The 24,332-nt window shown below is 37.6% G+C and overlaps 1 protein-coding gene across 1 annotated transcript in view; it reads left to right on the top strand.

Moving 5' to 3' along the window:
• The window catches only part of LOC150101944 (DNA-binding protein P3A2-like), a 158,319-nt gene that overhangs the window by 43,897 nt on the left and 90,090 nt on the right, over positions 1-24,332 (top strand). The window contains exon 5 of the mRNA XM_090399939.1: positions 212-370. Within this exon, the coding sequence (XP_090256065.1) occupies positions 212-370 (159 nt within the window). The remainder of the gene's footprint in view (positions 1-211; positions 371-24,332) is intronic.

Below are 24,332 nucleotides of genomic sequence, written 5' to 3'. Positions count from 1 at the left end.
CATTAGTAATTGCTGAACAAGTATAAAGTACATGTGCCTTATACTCAGGTAGATTAATATATATTACTTTTTGACAGGAAATAGTGAATGCTATGATAATTATTGGTTTCCCTCCTTTTGTCTTTCTCTTTTTGCTAGAGTAAATTTTCAGTTTAAATTAGTTATTTGCAGTTGTATATAAAGTGATATTTGTTTTCTAATTTTTTTATAGGCACAATTGCGAGCATTTATCCCTCTTATGCTGAAGTATTCCACAGGAAGAGGAAAGCCAGGTTGGGGAAAAGAATCTACCAGACCATTATGGTGGCCAAAAGATCTTCCATGGGCTAATGTAAGGAGCGATGCTAGGACGGAAGAAGAAAAACATAAGGTTGATGATTCTTTTCATCAATAATGATAGAACATATAGTTTCATTAGTTTTTTCCTCCCACTTTTATTTTGTATTAGAAAAATGTATTTTTGTGAGAGGAGTTTTCTGGTTGCAATTATTTATTTATTTTTATAAATGTAACACTGGCCTGGTTGATCATGTGGATGGCATATCCATACCTTGCTTATCCCAGAGACTTGAAGTGCTTGCAGAAGTTTCATGTTTGGTTTCAAGTACAGGGTTTTCAGATTATGTAAACAATTAATTTTAAAATTCTTTCTTTCATAGTTACATGATGATCAGCATTCATTATTTAAAAAAAAAAAATATGGAAACAACTACTGTATTATAGTAAAATTTCAATTTAATATAAACTAACCTTTATATCCAGGTCATTATCTGGCGTATGCACATATATATAAAGAAACAATCTATGTTACAATCTACATAATATGCTAAAGTCACACTAATTTGGTCAACCATTAACTCTGCTGGTCTGACCTCTGGTGAAAAAAAAAAAAGAACTTACTACACCAAAGCAAGAGTCCTGTTATTTATTTGTTTACAAATCATTAAGAGATATATTAAGCTAGAGAGCAACATGCTCTCACATAATTACTCAGATAAATTAGAACCAAAACAGTATAAATGGTGGCCAGTAAGAGTCAAAATTATTGCTTAGAGTTCTAAAAGGGTTTGCTGGAGAACTTGAAAAAGCTTATATGTGTACCATCCAAATTCTTGGGATTTTTATGTCACTTTTATTGTTTAGATTAGGAGTTGATCAAAATTACACAAACTTCCTTGAATTTGCATTCATACCAGGTTTTTGTATGATGTAAAAAACAGGTACCTTTCCAATCCGTTTGGTGTAGGGCATTAAGAGTGTGATCAGAGAGGCCTGCTTTTCCAAAATTGTTAAATTTAGTGTGTCATTTGTGTTGTTTTTTACAAATTGGAATTCTGTGTCCAGTTTCACTAATATAAGGTAAGTTACAGGTATGATGGATTTGGTATACCTCAGGGTGGGCCAAATGTGGAAGAGGAGTCCTTGAAGGAGTTGAATATATTTTTTAATTTTATAGGTGGTTTAAAAGTAGCATTAAGATTGTACTGGTGTAGAATTCTATTTATTTTATCTGATAACCCTTTTAATGTATGAGATAGCTATGGTTTTTACTGTGATCTGTGTTATTTGCATTTTTTTTGGTGAAGTGCTAATACTAAGAACGTTATCAAAAATTACTGAAGGGGAATTACTGTTTAATTTTCACTGTTGATGAGACCGGCCTTTTCCAGAAAAAGATGCAATCGCAGACTCTTATTGCAGCTGAGGAGTCAAATTTCCAGAATTAAAAATTTCAAAGGCTTGCCTATCCCTGCTATTTATAGTGGGAATGTTTTGGGATCCAAACCACTTATACTTTACTGAACTCTGAAAACCCATGGCTTTCAAATGGTTGACAAAACAATATTGCTGGTTATATTGAGTTCTTATAAAACGTTGTGGGTAATTTTTACACTGTTCCATGAGTGATTTGTCTAGCTCAGCTATGAAAAAAATTGTGCCGGCAGGGTGAATAATTTGATGTTTAAAGTTGTATTTGCTTCTTGATAATGTGCCAGGTTATCCTACACCATTAACTGAATTAAATCCAAATGTAAAAGTAGTATTCTTGCCTCCCAGTACCACCAGCTTACTGCAACCTGTGGACTGATAACTGCAACCTTCAAATATTTCTATTTATATCATATTAGCTTAGCTGTAGCAGCTACAGTGCAAAATAAACTGTAACTCTGAAAGACTTCAATTAGCTCATCATTTGTCAGTTCAACTGACAAATGATGAGCTAATTGAAATATAGAAGGAACTTGCAGAAGAAGCATGAAGACAATGAAAAGAGTATGAATCCTCCTACAAAAGTTTTGAACTTATTGCAAGTTTACTATATTGGAGGAACTTTGCTTCAGGAGGTAGAGGACACAAAGGATCTGGGAATTTTCATGGATAGGGAGCTGAAGATCAAGAGACACATTACAAAAGTTGTAAGGTTTACCCAGAAAATTGCTACTGTAATGCAAAGAATACAGATATATGGATAAGGAAGTGATAGTATAAGGCACTAATTAGACCTCATTTGGATTTCTATGCACAGATCTAGTCACCTGGCTATATTGACGATAAGAAAACATTGGAAAGAGTGCAGAAGCAAATAATTAAGACTATCTCTGGACTCTGGAATGTTGAATATGAGGACAGATTGAGGGTAGTTATGAAGAGAGATGATATGATTGTGATGTACAAGTTAGTGAGAGGAGCTTATTAGATACAGGGGAATTATTACATAGGATAACGGGTAATGCAAGAACAAGAGATCATCTCTGGAAACTGTACAAAGGTCATGTGAGTAAGGAGGTGAAAAGGAGATTTTTTTGTGTGGTGGGTGGTTATTGAGTGGAATGCATTACTAGAGTGAATGGTGAGTGCTCCAACACTGAATGCATTCAAGGCAAATTGTTGATAATTATTGTTGTCTGTGACTGTTCAACCTCCTGTGATGAGTCTTTGGACTCTGTGAAAGCTTGGAAGTAAATACTAAAATCAAACTGAGCTGACCGTAACAGTCAGGATAATGACCTAAATGTTGAAAATTCTATGGTCTGCCTTTGCAGACCATAGAAGAGGCAGATCAATCAAGAGTTTGCCTGTTACAAACAAGAGTATGAAGAAATGGAAAGAAGTATTTTCTGCAACATTCTTCTGAGATTTTCTCAAGAAAGTAAAGAACTCTAACATTATTGGATGTGATAATAAAAAAAAAAGACTATACTCTTTGTTGAATAAATTTAATTATTTTTGAATTATGTATTTTTAAAATAAACTTTTAGAATAAATTTATTACACTGTCTACCAATAATTGTCCAGACACCCTTGTTATTTGAAGTTATCGAACATTCCAGGTTGTTAATAACATAAAAACCAGTGTACAGATAGTAGGAAGCAGTATTTGATCATAGCATTTGAATACAGGTGGTATGGAAACACAAAGCGAACTCATGACTTCGAAAGAGTTGTCATCATGGACTGTCACATTGGTGGCATGTCCATACATGCCATTGCTGCTCAACTGGAGTATCTCAAATCAATAAATGGAATTGGAGTTGGCGATGCGATCAACAGATGGAGATGTTCTGGCATCACTAGTGCAGGAAAACACCCAGGGCAGCTGCTGAAAATGACTGAGAAGGAAAGGAGGGTGTTAAAATGGGTGACATGTAAAAACCAGCTACAATCGGCACAGACCATCTGTGATGAGTTCCGGAGCACTAATACTGTATGAAAAGAATTCCATTTACTGGGTGTTTGCATGGAAGAGCAGCAGCACACAAGCCGAACATCACAGCGGTGGAGTAATGGGGTGGAGTGCATTCAGCTGGTTTGGAGTGGGACCACTGGTCGTTGTCTGTGGTTCCATGAAGGTAGCTCAGTACTTTGATATTCTGGATAATCAGGTAAACTCCACAGGTGCTGCCTACACTGTGGAGTTTTTATGGAATGGACCTGTGTTACTATCAACATGACAATGCCCCATGCCACAAAGCTGAAGCTATTATGGAATGGTATAAAGAGATGGGTGTTAAACAGCTGTCTTGGCCAACACAGTCCTGACCTCAACCTCATCGAATACCTGTGGGATGAATTGGAGTGGCAATTGAGTTCCAGAGCAGCACGTCCTCGATCTGTTGCTGAGCTCAGTGCTGCTTTGATGAAGGAATGGAGACAAATTCCACCTGATGTCTGTCGCACATTGGTAAAAAGCCTCCCTCAAAGGGTACAGGAGGTGATCACTGCCAAAGGTGGACATACCCGATATTAGGGTTCAACTGGTAGTATCACTTGCGTTTGGTTCATATAGGACCTTATATCCTGCACAGAAAGAGCAATTGATTGTGCAAGATACTGGAGGAATATCTGACCATATTTATTGTATATAACTTATTTATAGTTTCTTTTTTCCTCATATTTTACTTGTTAGTCCCTGTAATTCACCTACCAAATTTAAGCTGTTCTCATTTGTAATGTATCCTAATTTGTTGTAAATAATGTTGTACCACTTACTTACTACTGTACTACTTTCGTATCCAAATTTGTGTTTGATACGAAATAAATAACCTGCTAGTATCAACTGTAAATTGCTAAAGTATCCGGACAATTATTGGTAGATAGTGTATTTTCAAATTATGCATTTTTACTATCTTTGTATACTTAATTTATTTCAGAAATGCATTAGCAAATTTAACAATATATCTTACAAAAAAAATAAATTCGTCTTATAAACATTCAACTTACAAACACATTTCAAGTGCACATTTTGTTTGCAAGTTGGAGTTTGCTTGTATAAGAATTCTATTTGATCTCCTTTCTTTTAGGCTTGCATGGTGATCCGAATGCATTTTTGGAAATTATGGAGACAAATTCATCTTATAAACATTCAACTTACAAACACATTTCAAGTGCACATTTTGTTTGCAAGTTGGAGTTTGCTTGTATAAGAATAGCAAACCTGTGGGATGACTTAGAATATTGCTTTTACTTTTGGCTGTGAACATAAAGAAGTTCTGAAGTCCTTGGCCTTGTTGGTAATCCAGAGTCCTAGACTTAAGTAGTTATTAGCCTAGAGTCCTAATTTTAATTTGGCTGCATGTTGATTACAGCAAAGTAGTAATAAAATGCTGGTTGCCTAGAATTCTATTTGATCTCCTTTCTTTTAGGCTTGCATGGTGATCCGAATGCATTTTTGGAAATTATGGAGACAACTACCGTGTTTGAATAAAAACTTTAGTTTAATATTACTAAAATTTACAATTTGACTTTTCGACCTTTATGTCAAGGTCATCTTCTGGAGCATACAAATATACACAAGAAACAAGCTATACTACAATCATACTGGTTCGTTAAAGACACTGACTAACCGCTACCACAATTGTTGGCCTGACCTCTGGTGAAAAAAAAAAAAAAATTATACATCAACGCTAGAGTCCTATTATTTGTGTTGTCTACTATATACATATATTAACATCATTCCAGCCAGTTGGAGTGGAATGGTTTCTAATACTAGCGGATTGGCTAGAGTCCTGACTTATGTTGAATCTTTCATATTAGGTTGGCTGAATGTGTGCCATCCAGATCCTTGGAATTTTCATACCATCTTTATTGTTGATATTTGGGTGGTTTATCAGGATTTCGCAGGATTCTTTAAATTTTCTTTCGTACCATGTTTTTGTGCGGTGTAAGGAGCAGGTGCTTTTCCAGTTGATTTGGTGTAAGGTGTTAAGTGCATGGTCTGAGAGGCCTGCTTAACCATAATGGTTATATTTAATGTGTCTAATGTGTTCTTTCTTGCGTATAGGGATTGTCCGTCCTGTTTCACCAATGTACGGTAAGTTACAGGTGCAGCGGATGCAATAGACTCCAGGATGTGCTAATGGGAGGAGAGGATCCTTAGAGGAGCTGAATATGGTTTTAAGTTTAGTGGGTGGTTTAAAGGTGGCATTTAGGTTATAATGTTGTAGGATTCTGTTGATTTTTTCTGATAACCCTTTAATGTATGGGATGGCTATGGTTTTACTGTAATCTAGATTCGTTTTTGTTGTGGTTTTTATAGAGTATTTTATTAATAGTATTTTTGTTATAGCCATTGTTTATGAATGTGTCACTAATGATTTTTAGTTCTTGTTTCAGGGCTTGCTGGTTAGAGCAAATAGTTGTGGCTCTGTTTTTAAGGGTGTTTATGACTCCATATTTTTGTGCTGGGTGGTGGTATGAATTCGCATGTATGTATTGGCCCGCGTGTGTCCGTTTTCGGTAGACCGTGAAGGATAGACTGCCCGAAGGAAGACGTGTAACTAGTGTGTCTAGGAACGGGAGCGAATTTTGGTTTTCGATTTCGATGGTAAATTGTATGCGTTCGTGTTGTTTGTTTAAGTGACTGAGGAATGTGTTTAGCGTTTGTCGCCCGTGCGGCCAGATCGCGAACACGTCGTCAACGTATCTGAGCCAGATTGTCGGTCGAAGCGTGGCGGAATCAAGAGCCCTTTGCTCAAAGGTTTCCATGTAGAAGTTCGCGATTGGGGGGGATAATGGTGAGCCCATGGCTGTACCTTCCTTTTGTAGGTAGAATTTGTTTTGCCACACGAAGTAACTGGACTTTAGTACGTGGGCAAAGAGGGCCGTAATGTCGGTCGGAAATTTGTTCTGTAGTAGGAGAATTGTGTCATTGATGGGGACATTAGTGAAAAGGGCAGAAACGTCAAAACTGACTATTAAGTCGTCTTTGTCGACTTAATAGTCAGTTAAATCAAAAACTTAATAGTCAGTTAAGTCAAAATCAAAAACATAACACTTGACAAAGGTGTGTCTTTTATGTAGGAGGGGGAATGACCTACCAACTCCTTGAGTGTTGCCGCTAATTTCTTGGCTAGGTGGTAATTGGGACTGTCTATTCCTTCCACTATTGGTCGAAGGGGCACATTTTGTTTGTGTATTTTCGGAACCCCATATATTCTGGGCAGTCTATCATTCACGGTCTACCGAAAACCGACACACGCGGGCCAATACATACATGCGAATTCATACCACCACCCAGCACAAAAATATGGAGTCATAAACACCCTTAAAAACAGAGCCACAACTATTTGCTCTAACCAGCAAGCCCTGAAACAAGAACTAAAAATCATTAGTGACACATTCATAAACAATGGCTATAACAAAAATACTATCAATAAAATACTCTATAAAACCACAACAAAAACGAATCTAGATTACAGTAAAACCATAGCCATCCCATACATTAAAATCAACAGAATCCTACAACATTATAACCTCAATGCCACCTTTAAACCACCCACTAAACTTAAAACCATATTCAGCTCCTCTAAGGATCCTCTCCTCCCATTAGCACATCCTGGAGTCTATTGCATCCGCTGCACCTGTAACTTACCGTACATTGGTGAAACAGGACGGACAATCCCTATACGCAAGAAAGAACACATTAGACACATTAAATATAACCATTATGGTGAAGCAGGCCTCTCAGACCATGCACTTAACACCTTACACCAAATCAACTGGAAAAGCACCTGCTCCTTACACCGCACAAAAACATGGTACGAAAGAAAATTTAAAGAATCCTGCGAAATCCTGATAAACCACCCAAATATCAACAATAAAGATGGTATGAAAATTCCAAGGATCTGGATGGCACACATTCAGCCAACCTAATATGAAAGATTCAACATAAGTCAGGACTCTAGCCAATCCGCTAGTATTAGAAACCATTCCACTCCAACTGGCTGGAATGATGTTAATATATGTATATAGTAGACAACACAAATAATAGGACTCTAGCGTTGATGTATAATTTTTTTTTTTTTTTTTTTTTTTTTTTTCACCAGAGATCAGGCCAACAATTGTGGTAGTGGTTAGTCAGTGTCTTTAACGAACCAGTATGATTGTAGTATAGCTTGTTTCTTGTGTATATTTGTACCCTCCAGAAGATGACCTTGACATAAAGGTCGAAACGTCGAATCGTAAATTTTAGTAATATTAAACTAAAGTTTTTATTCAAACACGGTAGTTGTCTCCATAATTTCCAAAAATGCATCTATTTGATCTCATGTCTTTTGTTTTGTATATTTAGTGAGAAGTGGATAAATATATATTAGAGCCTGGAATGATTGACTGAGATTTGTTAGGATTGAATTTTTTTGCCTATTCAATCCTAACAAATCTCATTCAATCACTTTTTGATAGGCAAAAAAACATTCTAAAAGATTCTTAAGAATCTTCATTTTTGAAGATTCTTAAAATGAATCTTCAAAAGTGCCTTTGACAGAAATAAATAACAACAGGTATCTATATACAAGAAAAAGGTTTATTAATAATATGAAATGATCTAAAAATATTTTTTGGATTGAATCCAACAGTTTGTTATCAGTGAGCACATACAAAAGATAGAACCTACAACATTGGATTTCATGCTCTTGGCAAGAATTGTGAGCTAGAGATAGCGTTTGACTATTTAAAACATTAATAGTAACATAATGTTTTTAATTATTTGCATTTAATGACAATTGGAATCTCAAACTTTTGGTAAGGAAAGACAATCATTCTGGTTTAATTGGGTCAATGCACTGAGGATTAATTATGCTTCTAACCAAAGGATTCTGTACCCCTTGTTGCGAGAGAAAACCCATTACACAAAGTAAATAACTTTACTGAAATTGGCATTGTTATTGTGGAACAAACAAACAACATTAATGTTGTTGAACATCAGTAATGCATTGAATAATTACACCTCAAAACTGGTCTTGCATGACATGGTATTGAGATCAAACATGTATCTGTTTAAACAAGGTTTGCCTTTATCATAGAAGCAGTTTTAAATATTTTTTTAAAGAAAGATTTGAAGCACTGGTACACTGGCCTTATTTAAATCAGAATGAGTGCCCCCCCCCCCTCTCTTCCCCTCTCTAAAAAAAAGTTTTAGGAGTTATATCAGAAATGAGTTATTAATTTGATATGATCCTTCTAATGTTGCATCACTTGTTATTATTGGTAAATCTATTATTCTATTTGCCTTGTATTTTATCTCTTTTCTTGTCTTGTTGTTGCACAGTGATGATGCATTTGTGCTAATTTCATTAAAGTCATTCACTATATCTAGCATGTTTTTTTTTATTACTATGTCACATCTTCCATTAAAATTATGTCCCTTGTTAACTCTGTGCTGAGCAAGAGATTTGTCTTATGAGAATTCCAATAACAGATATATTATTGGTGTTGGACATTATTCATAACTTTGTTGGATGTCATTCATATTTATACACTCTTGATTAAATAAAGTAAAACTCCCTCCCGCCTCTTCCCCAGATATTATTGGATTATTCATATTTACTATGTACAGGTTACTTTACTTGTTGAGGCAAAATCTACAAACAGATTAATAGTACTGCTATTAATAGGTTCTGCTCCCCCCCCCCCAGCTAACTTTTACATGGAACACTTTGAGAGCAAAGTATGAGGTGGGGGGCACCCAAAAATAAATGGAATCTGAACTTGGTGTACTTGCATTTTCTAGTTATGGATGATGTCGCTAAGCATTGTGAGTGTACAGTTTTCTGTGCCAGTCTGGCAAGTGGCACCATCCTGTGTGAACTTGTTGGTTGTTCTGGTTGCTTTTTTTGTTAGTGCTTACAGGCAAGTTTGGCGATTTTGATGGTTGACCACACAAAGTAAATAGAGAATGTGTCTGAAAATTTGTTTTGTTTTGAATAAAACTATAGCTGAAACTATTGAAAATTTCATAGACTGAAACTTGCTTCAGTTTAAGAGTGGTTTTCCCATTTCAAAAATGGGGATGTGTCAGTTGAAGACCAACCATGATCTTTTTTTGATGTGATTGAAATTGTGCACAAAGCATTTGTTCCTCCTGATAGACAGTGAACCAACATTTTTTATCTCAATGTTTTGAGAAGACTGTATGATGGTGTGCAACGAAAACAGCCAGAAATGTGGAGTAGCGGAGATTGGTTTCTGCACCATGACAATGCCCCAGCCCACACAGCCTTGTCTGTCCAACAGTCTTGACATAAAACATGGTGGGACGTTCCCCATCCTCAGTAATCACAGAATCTCTCTCTCTTTCTCTCTCTTCCTCCCTAGGACTTTTTTTTATTCCCATGGATAAAACAAACCATGAAAGGGTAGTGATTTGTTGAAGTGGACACAAATAAATATTATTAATAATATTTATTTGTGTTATCTGAAAAGTCTGTAATAATTGGTGTACAGATCACTAGCCTATTGAAACATTGTTGGTGAGATCATTGATCTTGCTTTGATGCACTTAGTTTCTTGAATCAGGCTCAAAAGATGCAAGATAGTCTTAAATCCGGACTTGCATTAAGCTTGTTGCAGTACTTATTTTTTATGCAAGTGTAAGAACAAAACGCTCTCTCCACTAGTTCAGTAAAGTGGAAAAAAAAGTCACTGGCGGCCATAAGCAGTATTTCAGTTGAACAGATTCAGAGCTGTTTCCAGCAGTGCAAATAACATTGAAAGTTTATTTTTCTTTCTCATCTTTCTCTAAATCCAGAGTAATTTATTAAAAAAGGGTGGCACACACCATTTGGCAACTCCTATAGGTAGAGATGACCTGCGAATGCTTCTGCCTGGTATCGCAGCTTGGGCCTGGCTCCCACTGAAGAGACCTCAATAAAGGTTGAAACTAGTCTGGGTAGTGGCCCTTCCCTTAATGCATAGCATTAGACATATCCGCAAGGAGATGTGTTTTGCATTATAGGAGATACCGAGACAGGAGTGTTGGTAGCTTGCTCCACCTTTGCAACGAGTTGCCCTGGTGTTGTACCACCTTACCCCAGTCCTGAAGATACTTTCAGGCGCAAACTTTGTTTGCTCACACTTGGATAAAGGATTAAACTAAATTTATTAGTGCAAATAACATTGGGACAAGTGTATTAATCTCACAAGAAGAGTACTTTGAAGGACACTGGAATATGGTATTGTAAACTTTAATAAATTAAAAAAAAAATAATAATTCCAGTTATTTTTGGGTACTCCTTGTACTTACCATGGCTACTTTCAAACTCTGATGATGATTTGTTTGCCATCCAGCGGGCAAGACACCTTGGATTTTTTTTCTTGTAAATAAGCTTATACGTTGGTTATTCATGGCTTTTGATTTTTCAGGAAATGACAACATATACTAGGACAGTGGTTCCCAACCTTTTTCCACTTGTGTACACCTTTTAAATGTTCCTATAAATTGTACCCCTTGTTTTTAAATGCTGACACTTTTGTTCAGTGCCTATCTTAATGTAAAATAGTGGAAATGAGGTATGAGTTGGGAAAGGAAAATTACTGCACTAAAAGTACAAACCACAGATTTAATTTTACAATATTCTTAATACAGAAATAAATATAGCTTCATGTTAAATATTGATAATGAAGATCAAGCATTTAATACATACATACATACATACATCTTCAAGGCCCACCTTTCCTAATTGGGTTGTGGGGGCAACAGCTTCAAGAGGAACTTTCAATGATCATGATCCTCTGCCACCAAGCTCAGGCGTTCTGGTGGGATTCTCAAATGTGTCCACCCAAGGTTTTGGATATAATCTGTCCAGTGAGTCCTTGGCCTTCCACGTGGCCTCCCGCCCTCTGGCTTGGCAAAGAGGGCCTGCTGAGGAAGCCTCTCTTGTGGCATTCTGACCAGGTGCCCGTACCAACGTAACTGTGATCTCTCAACATGGAGAAGCAGTGGTTGAGTATTGAGGGTTTCCCGAATTGCTGAGCTTCTGACTCTGCCAAGTCTTGTCAGCCCCGCAACCCCTCGAAGGAACCTCATATCAGCCGCTTGGATTCATGTCCGCATTCTTTCGGTCATTATTGACCGAAATTTTTGGTCTCATGACCATAGGTGAGGATGGGGACATAGACTGTATTGAAGACAGCCAGCTTTGCCTTCTGGCTTAACTCCTGCTTCAATACTACTGAACGGCCAAGCTCCCGTAATATTGAGCGTGCTAAGCCAATTCGAGTATCTAGCTCTACGTTCCATTTTCCATCATTCGTGAATATGGACCCAAGGTATTTAAACTTCTTCACCTGCCTCATTGGCACTCCACTTATATGTAGAGTGCACTAGGATGGTTTTCTTGAGACCACAAATGTTTCAGTTTTGGCCACCCTGATCTTCATTCCAGCATCTGCACAAACAGCTACAAAACTATCCAGGGTCTGCTGGAGGTCATCTGTGGAAGAGCTAAGCAGAACTAGGTCATCTGCAAAAAGCAGACGTCCAATGCTACATCTTCCAATTCTGACACACTCACTGCCTTAATCCAGTCCATAAATATTATGGAAAGCAGGGGTGACAGAACACACCCTTGGCAGACACCAATGGAGACTGTGAAAGGTTCAGACTGTGCTGTTTACCCTGACACAAAACTCTGGGCATTCATACAGGGACTTGATGGCAGCTAATAGTTAGCCATCCACTACATACTCCTGTACTACTTGCCAAAGCTTATCCTGAGCAACCCGGTCATATGCCTTCTCCAAGTCCACAAAATATGTGTAGACATTCTTGGCATATTCCCAAGATTTCTCAAAGACTTGCCTTAAAGTGAAGATTTGGTCAGTTGTGCTTCTACCAGGACGAAAGCCACATTGTCCTTCCTGGAACTTTGACTCGACTATGATCCTGCACCATCTTTCCAAGCACCTAGCATACACTTTCCCAGGCAGGCTGAGCAGAGAGAGATGCCACGATAGTTACTGCAATCCTTCTGGTCTCCCTTCTTGAAGACTGGTATTATTATGCCTGTCTGCCATTGCTTTGGTGCTCGCCCAGATATCCAAGCAGCTGACACACTTGAGTCAGCCAGAGAACACCGTCCCGATTTAAGGCATTTAGCATTTTGGGCCGCATTTCATCATTGCCCGCAGCCTTGCCTGATTTTAGTGATTTTATTGCTAAAATCGGGCAATCAATTGTTAAAAGTGCACCATCAGAGGCCTTAATTGCCCTTGCTATGCACGATTTCCTCCCTCGAAGGCGGCGGATGGTCTGCCAGAATACTTTGTTTGCATTTGCATAGGATGAATCTAATCTTTCTCCAAAGGATTCCCAAGCCTTCTGCTTTGCTGTCTTTACTGCCTCAGCAGCAGCTTTTCGTGCCTCAGCATACTGCAAACGCATCTCAGGTGACCCGACCCTAAGTCATGTTAGGTAGGACCCCTTGTGTGCCTGGACAGTTTTTTGGACTTCTTGGTTCCACCAAGGTGTCCTTTTCTCACTGCCTGTTGCCATGCCGAGCCACTTTCTGCCTCCTCAACATCTGCAGTATGCTTGGGAATCTCTTTGAACCTGGAGGAAATGTCATCTGCAAAATTCTTCCTCACAGCCTCATTTTCCAATGCCTCCCATTTCACGTGGTATAGCTGCCTTTGGCCTACCAGCATTGATGGTAGCATCTGGTTTCTGAAGCCATAGAGTGCACACAACAAGGTGGTGGTCAGTTGAGAGTTCTGCCCCTCTTCTCACACGAATGTCCAACACTGAGAAAAATAGGTCTGCTGAGACTGTAAAGAAATCAATCAGAGACCTTTGTTCTAGTGTATCCCTGTACCAGGTATACTTATGGACTTCTTGGTGCTGGAAGAAGGTATTCATTATGGACAAGCTGTTAGTATAGCAGAAGTCCAATAATTTCAACCCATTCGTGTTAAGGTCAGGGGCACCATTCCTCCCAACCACACCCCTCCATGTCTGATCATCTGTATTTAATAAACTTTTGATTTATTATTATTAATAATATTTATTTGTGTTATCTGAAAAGTCTGTAATAATTGGTGTACAGATCACTAGCCGATTGAAACATTGTTGGTGAGATCGTTGAGCTTGCTTTGATGCACTTAGTTTCTTGAATCAGGCTCAAAAGATGCAAGATACAGTCTTAAATCCGGACTTGCATTAAGCTTGTTGCAGTACTTATTTTTTATGAAAGTGTAAGAAGAAAAAGCTCTCTCCACTAGTTCAGTATTAGTAAGTGGCAAGAGGTATTTGAGTGCCTTCTCACTGAGCTGTTTGTATTCCTCACTGGCATCTACCCAGAAGGTAATAAGATGCTCTCTTTTAAAATTAGAATTTAAAGAAGAATCGGTTGAAAGTTTGACTAACTGCTCTTTTTTATTGATTGATAGTTTAGCTTTGAAGAATTCTTCATTGAAGGGATCTGCAATCCAATTATTTTCTTTTCCACATTGAGGGAAGTACTTATAAAACGACACTTTGAGACCTTCCAAGTGACTTAAAATATTCTCTTTCTCATTTTTTGATAGGTGCAAGTCATTCTCAGATAAGTTTTTTAATCATTGACTCAGGATTTAGAGAAAGATGTTGGAAGTTTATTTTCCACTTGGTTAGACTATAATACATTTAGTTTAATCCTTTATCCAAGTGTAAGCAAACAAAGTTTGCACCTGAAGCATCTTCAGGACTGAGGCAACTCATAGTAAAGGTGGACCGAGCTCTCATCACTTCTTGTCTTAGTATCTCCAATAATGCAAAGCACATCTCCTTGCAGACATGTATAATGCTATGCATTAAGGGAAGGGCTACTACCCAGACTGGTTTCGACCTTTATTGAGGTCTCGTCAGTGGGAGCTAAGACCCAGAAGTGGTGATACTAAGGCAGAAGCAATGGAGAGGTCATATTTACCTATATGAGTTGCCAAAAGGTATACCACCTTATTATTAAATTCGACAACAATTTGACCAACTAATGTCCTTTTCAATGAAATAACCATTGATCACATTAAAAATATCTTCGCCCCTGATACGCTCTGTCAATGGAAATATACAGGTTTTCCTCAATTTCATTTTCTGTCAAGTACCTCGCGATGTACAAAATGCCCACCAACCTACGTTAGCTCAATTCTTTGTTAAGAAGTAGAATAATAAAATTTATATTCTGAATATGTTTTATTGTTTTTCAGCTTCATGGTTTTCCTTTAACTAGGAAAACCTGAAACATACCTTAATTCTTTTATAAAAAAATTAAGGTTCAAAAGAGAAATTTGAGGAACAAATTATGCTTTTTCCCATAGGTTATTATATTCGATTAGTGCATTTTCGATTAATGTACCTGTTTTAAAGAACGCATTAGGCGCACTAATCAAGGGATTGCTGTATTTAATATACTCTTCACAGTATTTCCTTTTCTTCTGAGTACCTGAGGCACATGCCTTTTTACTATCTCCCTGTGTGGGCATACTCGTAGCTGCAGGCATGTGTAGAAGTACTTGGTGACGGGTTATAATCCACATCAAGTTTTGGTGTTTTAACTGTTCCTGTTTTCAACCACTGATCCATAATTGACATGCTTAAAAATCACTCACAATAACTGAAACTACAGTAAACATTAAATAAAAAAACTACTTGAAAAGAATCACAAATAAAGACAACGCACTTACTTATACTCAGTCAATAACTGAACTGATCAAACAGTCTGGCTACAGATGTATTTATATTTTTGGAGAAGTTCTAGAAACGTCACAAATGGAAGTCAGTGGAAGGTTCGGTATCACAAAGGTCATTTTTTTGTAACGCCTGATTGTTCTGGAAAGGTGGATGGGTGACAAAAGTGATGCATAAACTAGAAGTACTTGGTAGAAGAGTGGTTTGAGGGACGAGGTTCATAGCCAAGCCCTCACCAATCATCATTTGTTAATGCAAGCTAGTTTTGAAATGTCTCCATTAGCGGTGATTCAAACTTAACATTTATTATTCCATAACTAACGTTTTGCATTTTGTTTACTTTACTTGTTTTTCTGCCATTACTGATTATTTTTAATGTACCCCTGAACAGCCCAGCACATATCCGGGGGGGGGGGGGGTACGTGCCCCACCGGTTGGGAACTGATGTACTATAATATTAATTTAAAAAACTAATGAATACTTTCCTATACTGCAGCAATGTTACATTGCCATCATTGGGGATAACAAAAAACAATGATATCAGCATGCAGGTACTAACACTGAGCAAATGAGGCTGAATAAAGGCAACAGAAGTCAAGCCTAGAGTCCTAAACAGTACCCCCTAGTAGGCTAAATTGGGTTGTCTTGGCCTTTGGGCTGATGTTCTTAAAATTATCTTCACTTTTGTTTATCTAGTTTTGCACAGTGTCTAGCTTTCTTACATTTTTCTCTGCATTCTCTAAGAGCACTTGCTGACTTATTTACCAGAACTTTTGATATACAGGCAGTCCTCAGGTTATGAATGAGATATGTTCCTGAGAATGTCTTTAAGTCGGATTTGTATGTAACTCGGATCCCTGATGAAAAGTTAATATGCTGTAATAATAACAATACTATAAATGGCTCATATGTGGCAATAATAATAATAATAATAATACCTTGTACTGTAATAATAAGTTACAGAAACTATTGTGCTCTTTCTTTTAATTCAAACAAACAGAACATAAAAACAGACTCATACAAAAAAATTTTAGATAGGAGAAATTTCAAAAAAAAGAATATTAAAGGTTGCATCAATGTCTTGCTTACTGGAAGGGACATTTCTGAGGCAAGAAGGTAGACTAGCGTTAATAGGAGGATGATAATGGAGATGGTGCTAGAGAGGATGGACCTGGTGCTGCAGAATCAGGATTTGATTCTGTTTCTGGAGGAGAGGAGCTTACCACTGAAGTCGGTTTCTTGAATAAGTATCAAGGGTTGTTTACACAGCTTTCTTTCTTTTCTTTTTTTTCATCATAAATGGCCTTGTAGCAGTTGACGTATCCAACGTATATCTGAAAAGAGAGCCAAAGTATTAATAAAATATAACTTTCCCACCACATTCAGACCACATCAGATTAACAACCTGCATCTGCTCTCCTAAGGACAAACTCCATCCTGTATCTAGGATGGAAAGAAACTTTATCAGGGCTTTTCAACCAATGCTGAGTTAGCTGGTGGCAGGGTATTTCCTCACAGAAACTCCAGTTTTTCATCCTGCAAAGTAAGCAAATTGACCATTAGAACACACACACACACATAATTAACAGAGATAATAATACTGGCTTCATAGCCTGAGTTGGTTCAGCTGTAAATCCAAATAAATCAAACCATCTTTTAGCATATCCTGGAGCATACAAAGTTCCCTGTCACTGTGTATTAGCATGCTAACAGGAAGATTTGTTAACATCCACCTTGGAGAACATGAGAAATATATTGCTATCATTATTGTGCAACTCTGGACTGGCATACCACACTTCACAGAGGATTAGATGGAAGGAAACTAATGTGCAATATAGAAGTCATTATAGAAGTGGGAAGGTCAGAAAGACTATTTTTAGTCAGCAATAGCTATGAAGCATTCTTCTAACAGTAACAAGAATGGTTGCATTAATATGCCAAAAATTTGAGAGACTGTCATTTTAAGATCATCTCCTACTCAACTGTAATATACTTCCTTTATTCAACATTAGAAGGTGTCCGATTAAACCTAAAGATATTTTGTTGGTTACAATTTGAATTGTTTCACTTACTGTTGATTTAGACTCTAACATGTTTGTTTTGCTCTAAAGATGCTGGTCTGAAATCCAGTGAAATCTAATCCAGTAATATGTCAGCGAGTAAGCCCTCGTAATATGGAGGATAGTGACCAGCAAATTAGCCAAGCAAATGGGAAGAGGGTGATCTTTATGGGTCATTTTAATTACAGCAATATAGATTGTGATAACGAGATAGCAACTGGAAGTAAAGAAAATGAGTTCCTTAAGTTAAAGACAACTACCACAGGCAGTATGTAACAGAGGGCACATGAGGATTGAGGATCTTGGATTTGATCATCTCATTAGAGGATGTTATGATAAATGACGTGTCAAATCCCCCTCCACTTGGTGAGAGTGACCATGAAGTTATTACCTAAGTCGTTGCCAGCCATGGAACTACAAGGCTTCTGATTATGTGAAGCTCGGGAGACAGCTTGGAGCAGTAGCATGGAATGAGGAGTTTGGTGGAAAGGGGATCAGTGCTGCTTGGGTGATATTCAAGAACTAGTAGAAGCAATGTCGAAATGTATTGCGAAGGTCAGAAGGTTCAATAAGGTAGGTGTGAAATGGATGAATGAAGAGATTAAGCATGCAAAAAAAGGCATTAATCAATTCCATGAGGAATACAAAGAGCCGACAAGGAGGGTGACTTGGTTGGTAAGGGGGGGTAGTAAAACTTCAGTATGAGCAGCATTTAGCTAATGAAGCCAAAAAAATTCCTGAGATTTCTTTCGATATGTAGCCCGCAAAAATAAGAATGATTATGGTAGGATGGCATTGATTGGAGAAAATGGTATAAGAACAACTGCTGTAGATGCTATAGTTGAGATATTTAATGTGCCATTCATAAAGGTCTTTCAGCTTTGTGAATGTGACATCATTAGCTCCTCATCCACTAAGAGCAATGGATGAGGAGTTAATGCTTAAACTACTCAAAGACATTCAAGTGGTTCAAAAGGTTTAAAGATGGTGTCAAACTCTGGCTCTACATGGGATGGGTAAGAACTTATTCAGCTCTTTCAACTGATGGATTTCTGGTTCAAAACAACATTGCAGTCATATGTTATTCACCCTTTTCACCAGATTTAGTCCTGTGACTTCTTTTTTATTCCCTGAGCCCAAATTTGTATTTAAAGAATGAAGGTTTCAAGACATAAAGGGAAGTAAACTGACTGTAACAGAGCAATGGAAGTCATTTCTTTAGAAGTTATGGAGATACTTCCAAAAAGTAAGAGATAAATGCTAGCAGGAGAAGAATATCTCAAAGGAGATATGTTCCTATATCTCATAAGCTTTTGTATATAATTTAAATGAATTATGTCCAGGAACTTTTGAACTGACCTCGTACTGTGGTCTCTCAGTTATCTGACCTTCAAATGAACTAACCTTCTTAAACAATGCACACTGACTCTTAAATGGGTTAGTGTGTGTCAGCTGTCTTCTGGTACAGTACCATGTATTTGTAGCTTTGGTTATTCAACTCTTTGGGTATTCAATCAAAAACTGCTTTTCTGCTATGGTCAGATAATAATAATTATTATTATTATAATTCAGGCCTCCATGGAGTCAAAAGACTCATTGCAGGAAACCCATCCTAGAAAACACAAAGTCTATCATACCACTCCTTGAACTCATTGACCATTCCTGCTCTCACCACTCTATCATGCTATGCATTCAATGGTTCAACCACCCTTCTTGCAAACAAACCACTCCTCATCTCCTGCTCACAACTTCTTTTCATAACTTCTAGGAATGGTCCCTTGTCCTTGCTTCTTCCCTCTGTTTGTTCCATCAAGCAAAAGAACTTCCCACTGCCAACCCTGTAACCACCTCTCAATAGTTTAAAAGTCTCAATCATAATCACCTCTCTGTCTTTTATCTACCAAACTCTGCAGTTCACATTCCCTCAGCTGATCATCATAACTAACAGTGTACAGTACTGAAACCATCTTTGTTATCCCCCTCTGACTGTTTCCACAGTTAATTTATCCCCTTCAAATCCTAGGGACCAAATTTGAGAACAGTAGTCTAAGTGTGGTCTGATCAGGGTCTTATACAATGGAATGGTAACTCTTTTATCTCTGCAGATCAGTGTCCTTCTCGGTATTGAAGCAATCCTTTGGGTCACCTTGACCACCTTTGTAATATGTCCCCTAAATTTCAGGTTTCTATCAATCATCAGCCCCAGAGCTCTTGTCTCCCCCACTTTCTCTACTACAACTCCTCTAATAGAGTATGAAGTGACCCATCGATGTATCCCAAACTGCAAGACCTTACATTTTGCTGCATTAAACTGATACCCCCCATTCATTTGCCCATGTGTCTAGCTTATTCAAATCCTCTTACAGTTCTACCACATCTTCACTATTACTAATAACCCTTCCCAGCTTCACATCATCTGTAAACAACCCAATATCCCTCCCCCCTGCAATCCACTGACAATGTCATTGATATAAAGATTAAACAATAGAGATCCCAGTACTGAGCCTTGTGGGATGCCACTTATAACCTTCTGCATCCTTGATTTTGCCAAACATACACAACTTTCTGATATCAGAAAGTTGTGTATGTTGTGCATATTATTTAACTTTCTGATATCAGAAAGTTGAATCCAGTTCACTAACCTGACAGCTAAACCTGTGTGCTGCAACTTAAATACCAGCTTATCATGCTGTACCCTGTCAAATGCCTTTGAAAAATCCAAAAAATTGACAGATTATACCTTTCCCTCATCAACGCTCTTGTCACGTTATTATAAAAGGCAATGATATTACTGAAGCAAGAGTGCCCCTTAATAAACCCATGTTGAATCTCACAGATAACATTACCCTCACTGCCCAAAGTTGTATATGATCCCTCATTAATTTCTCCATGATCTTAACAACTACTGATGAAACACAAACTAGTCTGTAATTTGACACTTCCAGTCTGTTACCACCCTTATGCCATGGCACTATCTTACCCTCCTTTCACTCCTTGGGTGCTTTTCCCTTGGCTAGACTTTCATTGAAAAGCCAGGTAAATGGAGCTGTCAGTTCTTTAGCACATTTTCTCAAAACCCATGGCAAAATTTCATCCAGTCCCACTGCTTTATTGATATCCAGAATATTCGGTATTTGAAACACATTCTCCTCTTCCACTTCTAAAACCTTGAACCTGCCCTATCCTTCTAGTATTAAAACCTACTTCTTCAGGATGAAATACCCCAATAAAGTGTTCTTTGAACAACTCCACTATGTCCTTTGCATCAGTGACTCTGTTCCCTTTTTTTATCCTGCAATGTCATTCTTCCACAATCATTTCTTCTCCTACAGACCACATAGCTAAAAATTCCTTAGAATTTTTTTTGGATCTCATGGCAATCTCTTCTCTTCAGAGAACAGCAATCTCTCCAGATGCCTACATACTTCCTTATTAAAATGCAAGTGGTCTCTTGCCTACATTTCCTTTCTGTCTTCAAATGCCTCCCAAGCATTCACATACTCCATTCCTCTCTTTTAACACATTCTTGCTATCATACCATTCATTATTGATGCTCTTCTTCTCAATTCTTCATTATCATATCTGGGCAACACCCCCCCTCCCCACACACACACTGTCTTCCCTCTCTGAGTCTTCTAAAACCTCAAGCATGAACCTCAAACTCTTTTGAGGTTCATGCTTGAGGTTTTAGAACCCACCATAGTCACACTCTCTATCGTTTCTCCAGGCATACAATCCTCAGCATTGTATCTTGCACACCATGGATCATTGAGTCTCCATACATCACACCTCTTACCACTCTGCTCCTTCCTTGTTCACCTGCATCCCTCATACTCTCCCCCCCCCTTACACTTTCTTTCTTTGTTCCCTTACTTGCTGTCCTGACATCTCTCTCTATCCCTGGTTCCAACAACTTCCTTGCATTTTTCTCATTCTCTTACTGTATATAATAGCTCTTAAAATGTTATTTAGTATTGTCTTTCTTGTAATATTTTATATCAACTGTTTCTCTTGTGCTTTATAAAATTCTTGTTCATATCTGTAAATGCAGTATTTGTTACTAGATTGTACTTTCTTCTTTTTTTTCTGTCATTAATTTTCTACTGAATGCTGGATCTACTTGTGAACATCCTTTTCTAAAACCTTTCTATGATTCTAAATAAAATTCTTCTGAATATTTTGTTAGTTTCTTATTTAATATTCTATTGCATAATTTGCATCATGAATTTAAAACACATATATATAGGATCATCATTCCTTTTGAATAAATAGAAAAATTTTTTCTGTTCCTTTTACAGCTTCCTTTTTGAATATATTTTGTACCAAATTAATGAGTCAATCTTTAAATCTTATTACTTCATATTTATATCATCTGAGTGTATTTAATTAAAATAAATTTTATTTATTTTAATTAAATGTATTAACATCCAATATTACATGATCAAAATTAAGCTACTGATGTTGCAATACTGATGTTGGCCAAGTGGTTAGCGTATCCGCTCTCCAGCCAAAAGGCTGCGGGTTCGAATCCTGCCGTGGGCATGGATGTTATGATTGTCTGTGAAAGTACCAGTGATAGTAGTCGGTGGTAGATGGCGTTGGTGTTAGATAATGAAGGTTGGTGGAGTAATGAGACGAAGAGTTGTAGAGTAGATGCCCTCCCTCGATGAGTCTTTGGACTCCCTGGAGGTGTCATGTAATAATATATTTCAAATCTTTAATATAACAAAAGATCAAAATGTATGTAGAAAGACATTACACTAATAGCATTACAGAAGAACACATAAAATTATTTAATAAATGCAGAATTTTCAGTCGTATCTCATGACTATTTTCAATATGGCTTTATGGTTAATCATCATTTGAACTTTAGGTTCTCCCCCTTTCAGCACCATGAATATACCACTGAATATTTCAATGGATATACCAATGAATATCATGAATATACCAATAGGCCCTACAGGGCTCCATGATCACGAAGAACTGTAGTGATCATTCTGTCCCCTCTCCAGACCCTCCCGATAATGCTGATAGATGGTCAGACCAGAAAGAAAATGAGTCTTCCATATTAGGCTGATTTCTTGCCTGTAGGGTTTAAAAGGATAAAAAGAGAGCAACATAAACAGTTGGAATGTGTTACAATATTCATACAGCACAAGAAGAGCTCAATCTCTGTTGTTTGATTTAAAAAAAAAAAAAAACTTAGAACAAATGCATTAACAATCAAGTAATTGTGAAAACAATTCAAAATCGTAATTCAAAAACTAACATCCTGCCATCGTCATGTTTTTGTCTATCTGTTATCATCTGCAGTTCCATCCCCTATTTTGTTCTCTCCATCTTCTCCGAATCCGCGTGGTTAACCTAGTGGCTATGCGCTTCGCAACCATATGCCTGGGGAAGGAGTGTCCTAGGTTCGATTCCCGTCGGTGACGCGAGGAGCTGAAGGATCTTCCTCAGCCATAGCCAAGTTAGCCAGTCTTGGGCATGGACAGCAGGGTTTTTTCCCCAGTTTATTCTGGGGTTTTTCATCCTGCAAAGCAGGCAAACTGGCCTTGAGAACTCAACACTACAGGCCATAGGATACACCAGGGCATAAGGCTGACCACCTTATCCTGTAAACGGAGTGAGGTCCGATGATCAATGGACCCTCGACACCGCAAGATAAAAGAGGGTATAAGGAAGATGAGATGAGATGAGATCTTCTCCGAATGTGCATTCTTCTTACATTCTATCCCTGTAATGATATCCTTGTTTATTGACTACTCCCAGTAAGCTCATACTTTTTTTATCAGTGTTAAAAACTCATTTGTTCCTATAATGCTTCTGGCATTAGTTTGTGTGAACTGCTATACCCCCCACCCTTGGCTCATTGTTATCCTTGCAACTTTTAATGACTGTCCAATTAGACTTAAAAAACTATGTTTAGCATTCTTTGTTTCCTGTTCTGACATTCACTCACTTACAGGGTGCCTGTACGTTTTTTTGATTTTGCACTTCCATTCTCTTACTGAGCAACAGTACTTTCTCACAGACACCTAACTCCAGATCCATTCAGTGCAGCCCATTAGTCATGTAAGCCATTTCATTCATCATATTCACTCTGATATGATATAAATCCTGCACAACTTATGCTTTGAATCAGTCGCAATCATGGTCCTCATTTTTCTTTTTGCTCCTATAATACTTTCTTTATTTGATCATTCTTCTTTTTCACTTCCCATAGCACTTAGCATATCCTTTCTCATTCCATACTTGTAACCTTTCAGATCAATCATACTGGCCAAAACTATTAAATCTTTCGCTCTCCTACCTCTTTTCATTCTCTTTTAACATTATTGCTAACATTTTTAATTTTTGCATCAGAAAAAAACAGTTTCATTGCACCCTTCTCAAACACATCTGTAATCATCAAATTTCCATACAGTACTATCTCTTTACTACTCCTCTCTTTCTTTTTTGTAGCTTCCTTTCTCTGCTTTTCACCTCTTTTTTTTATTCCTCTTCTCTGTTGCACCACTCATGAGATGCTTCTCCAGTCACCAAAGCTTACACTTTATCTAGTGAAAGAATCCATGTGAGTGGGCACCATTTTTCCCATTATGGCTCCTCACCATTCTCATTTTCCACCAGTTCTTTAATGTATATTTCTTTCAACTGACTGAATTCACTTACTTCTTTATTCTTATCTCCTTTCTCCATGATACTTATATTTTGGTGTCTGTTTTTTTGTTATTAGTATTTACACCTATACCATCTTGCTTTTGATAGATCACATATCTGTCATCCTCCTTTATACACACAATTCTCACCTTCTACTCAAAAATGTT

Source organism: Typopeltis vanoorti, chromosome 11 (genome assembly GCF_054136105.1).
Source record: "Typopeltis vanoorti isolate ZY-2024b chromosome 11, IOZ_Tvanoo_1.0, whole genome shotgun sequence".
In the NCBI taxonomy this organism is placed as follows: domain Eukaryota; kingdom Metazoa; phylum Arthropoda; class Arachnida; order Uropygi; family Thelyphonidae; genus Typopeltis; species Typopeltis vanoorti.
Note: the sequence above shows the minus strand (reverse complement) of the source record. Positions and strands in the feature narration are given on the sequence as shown.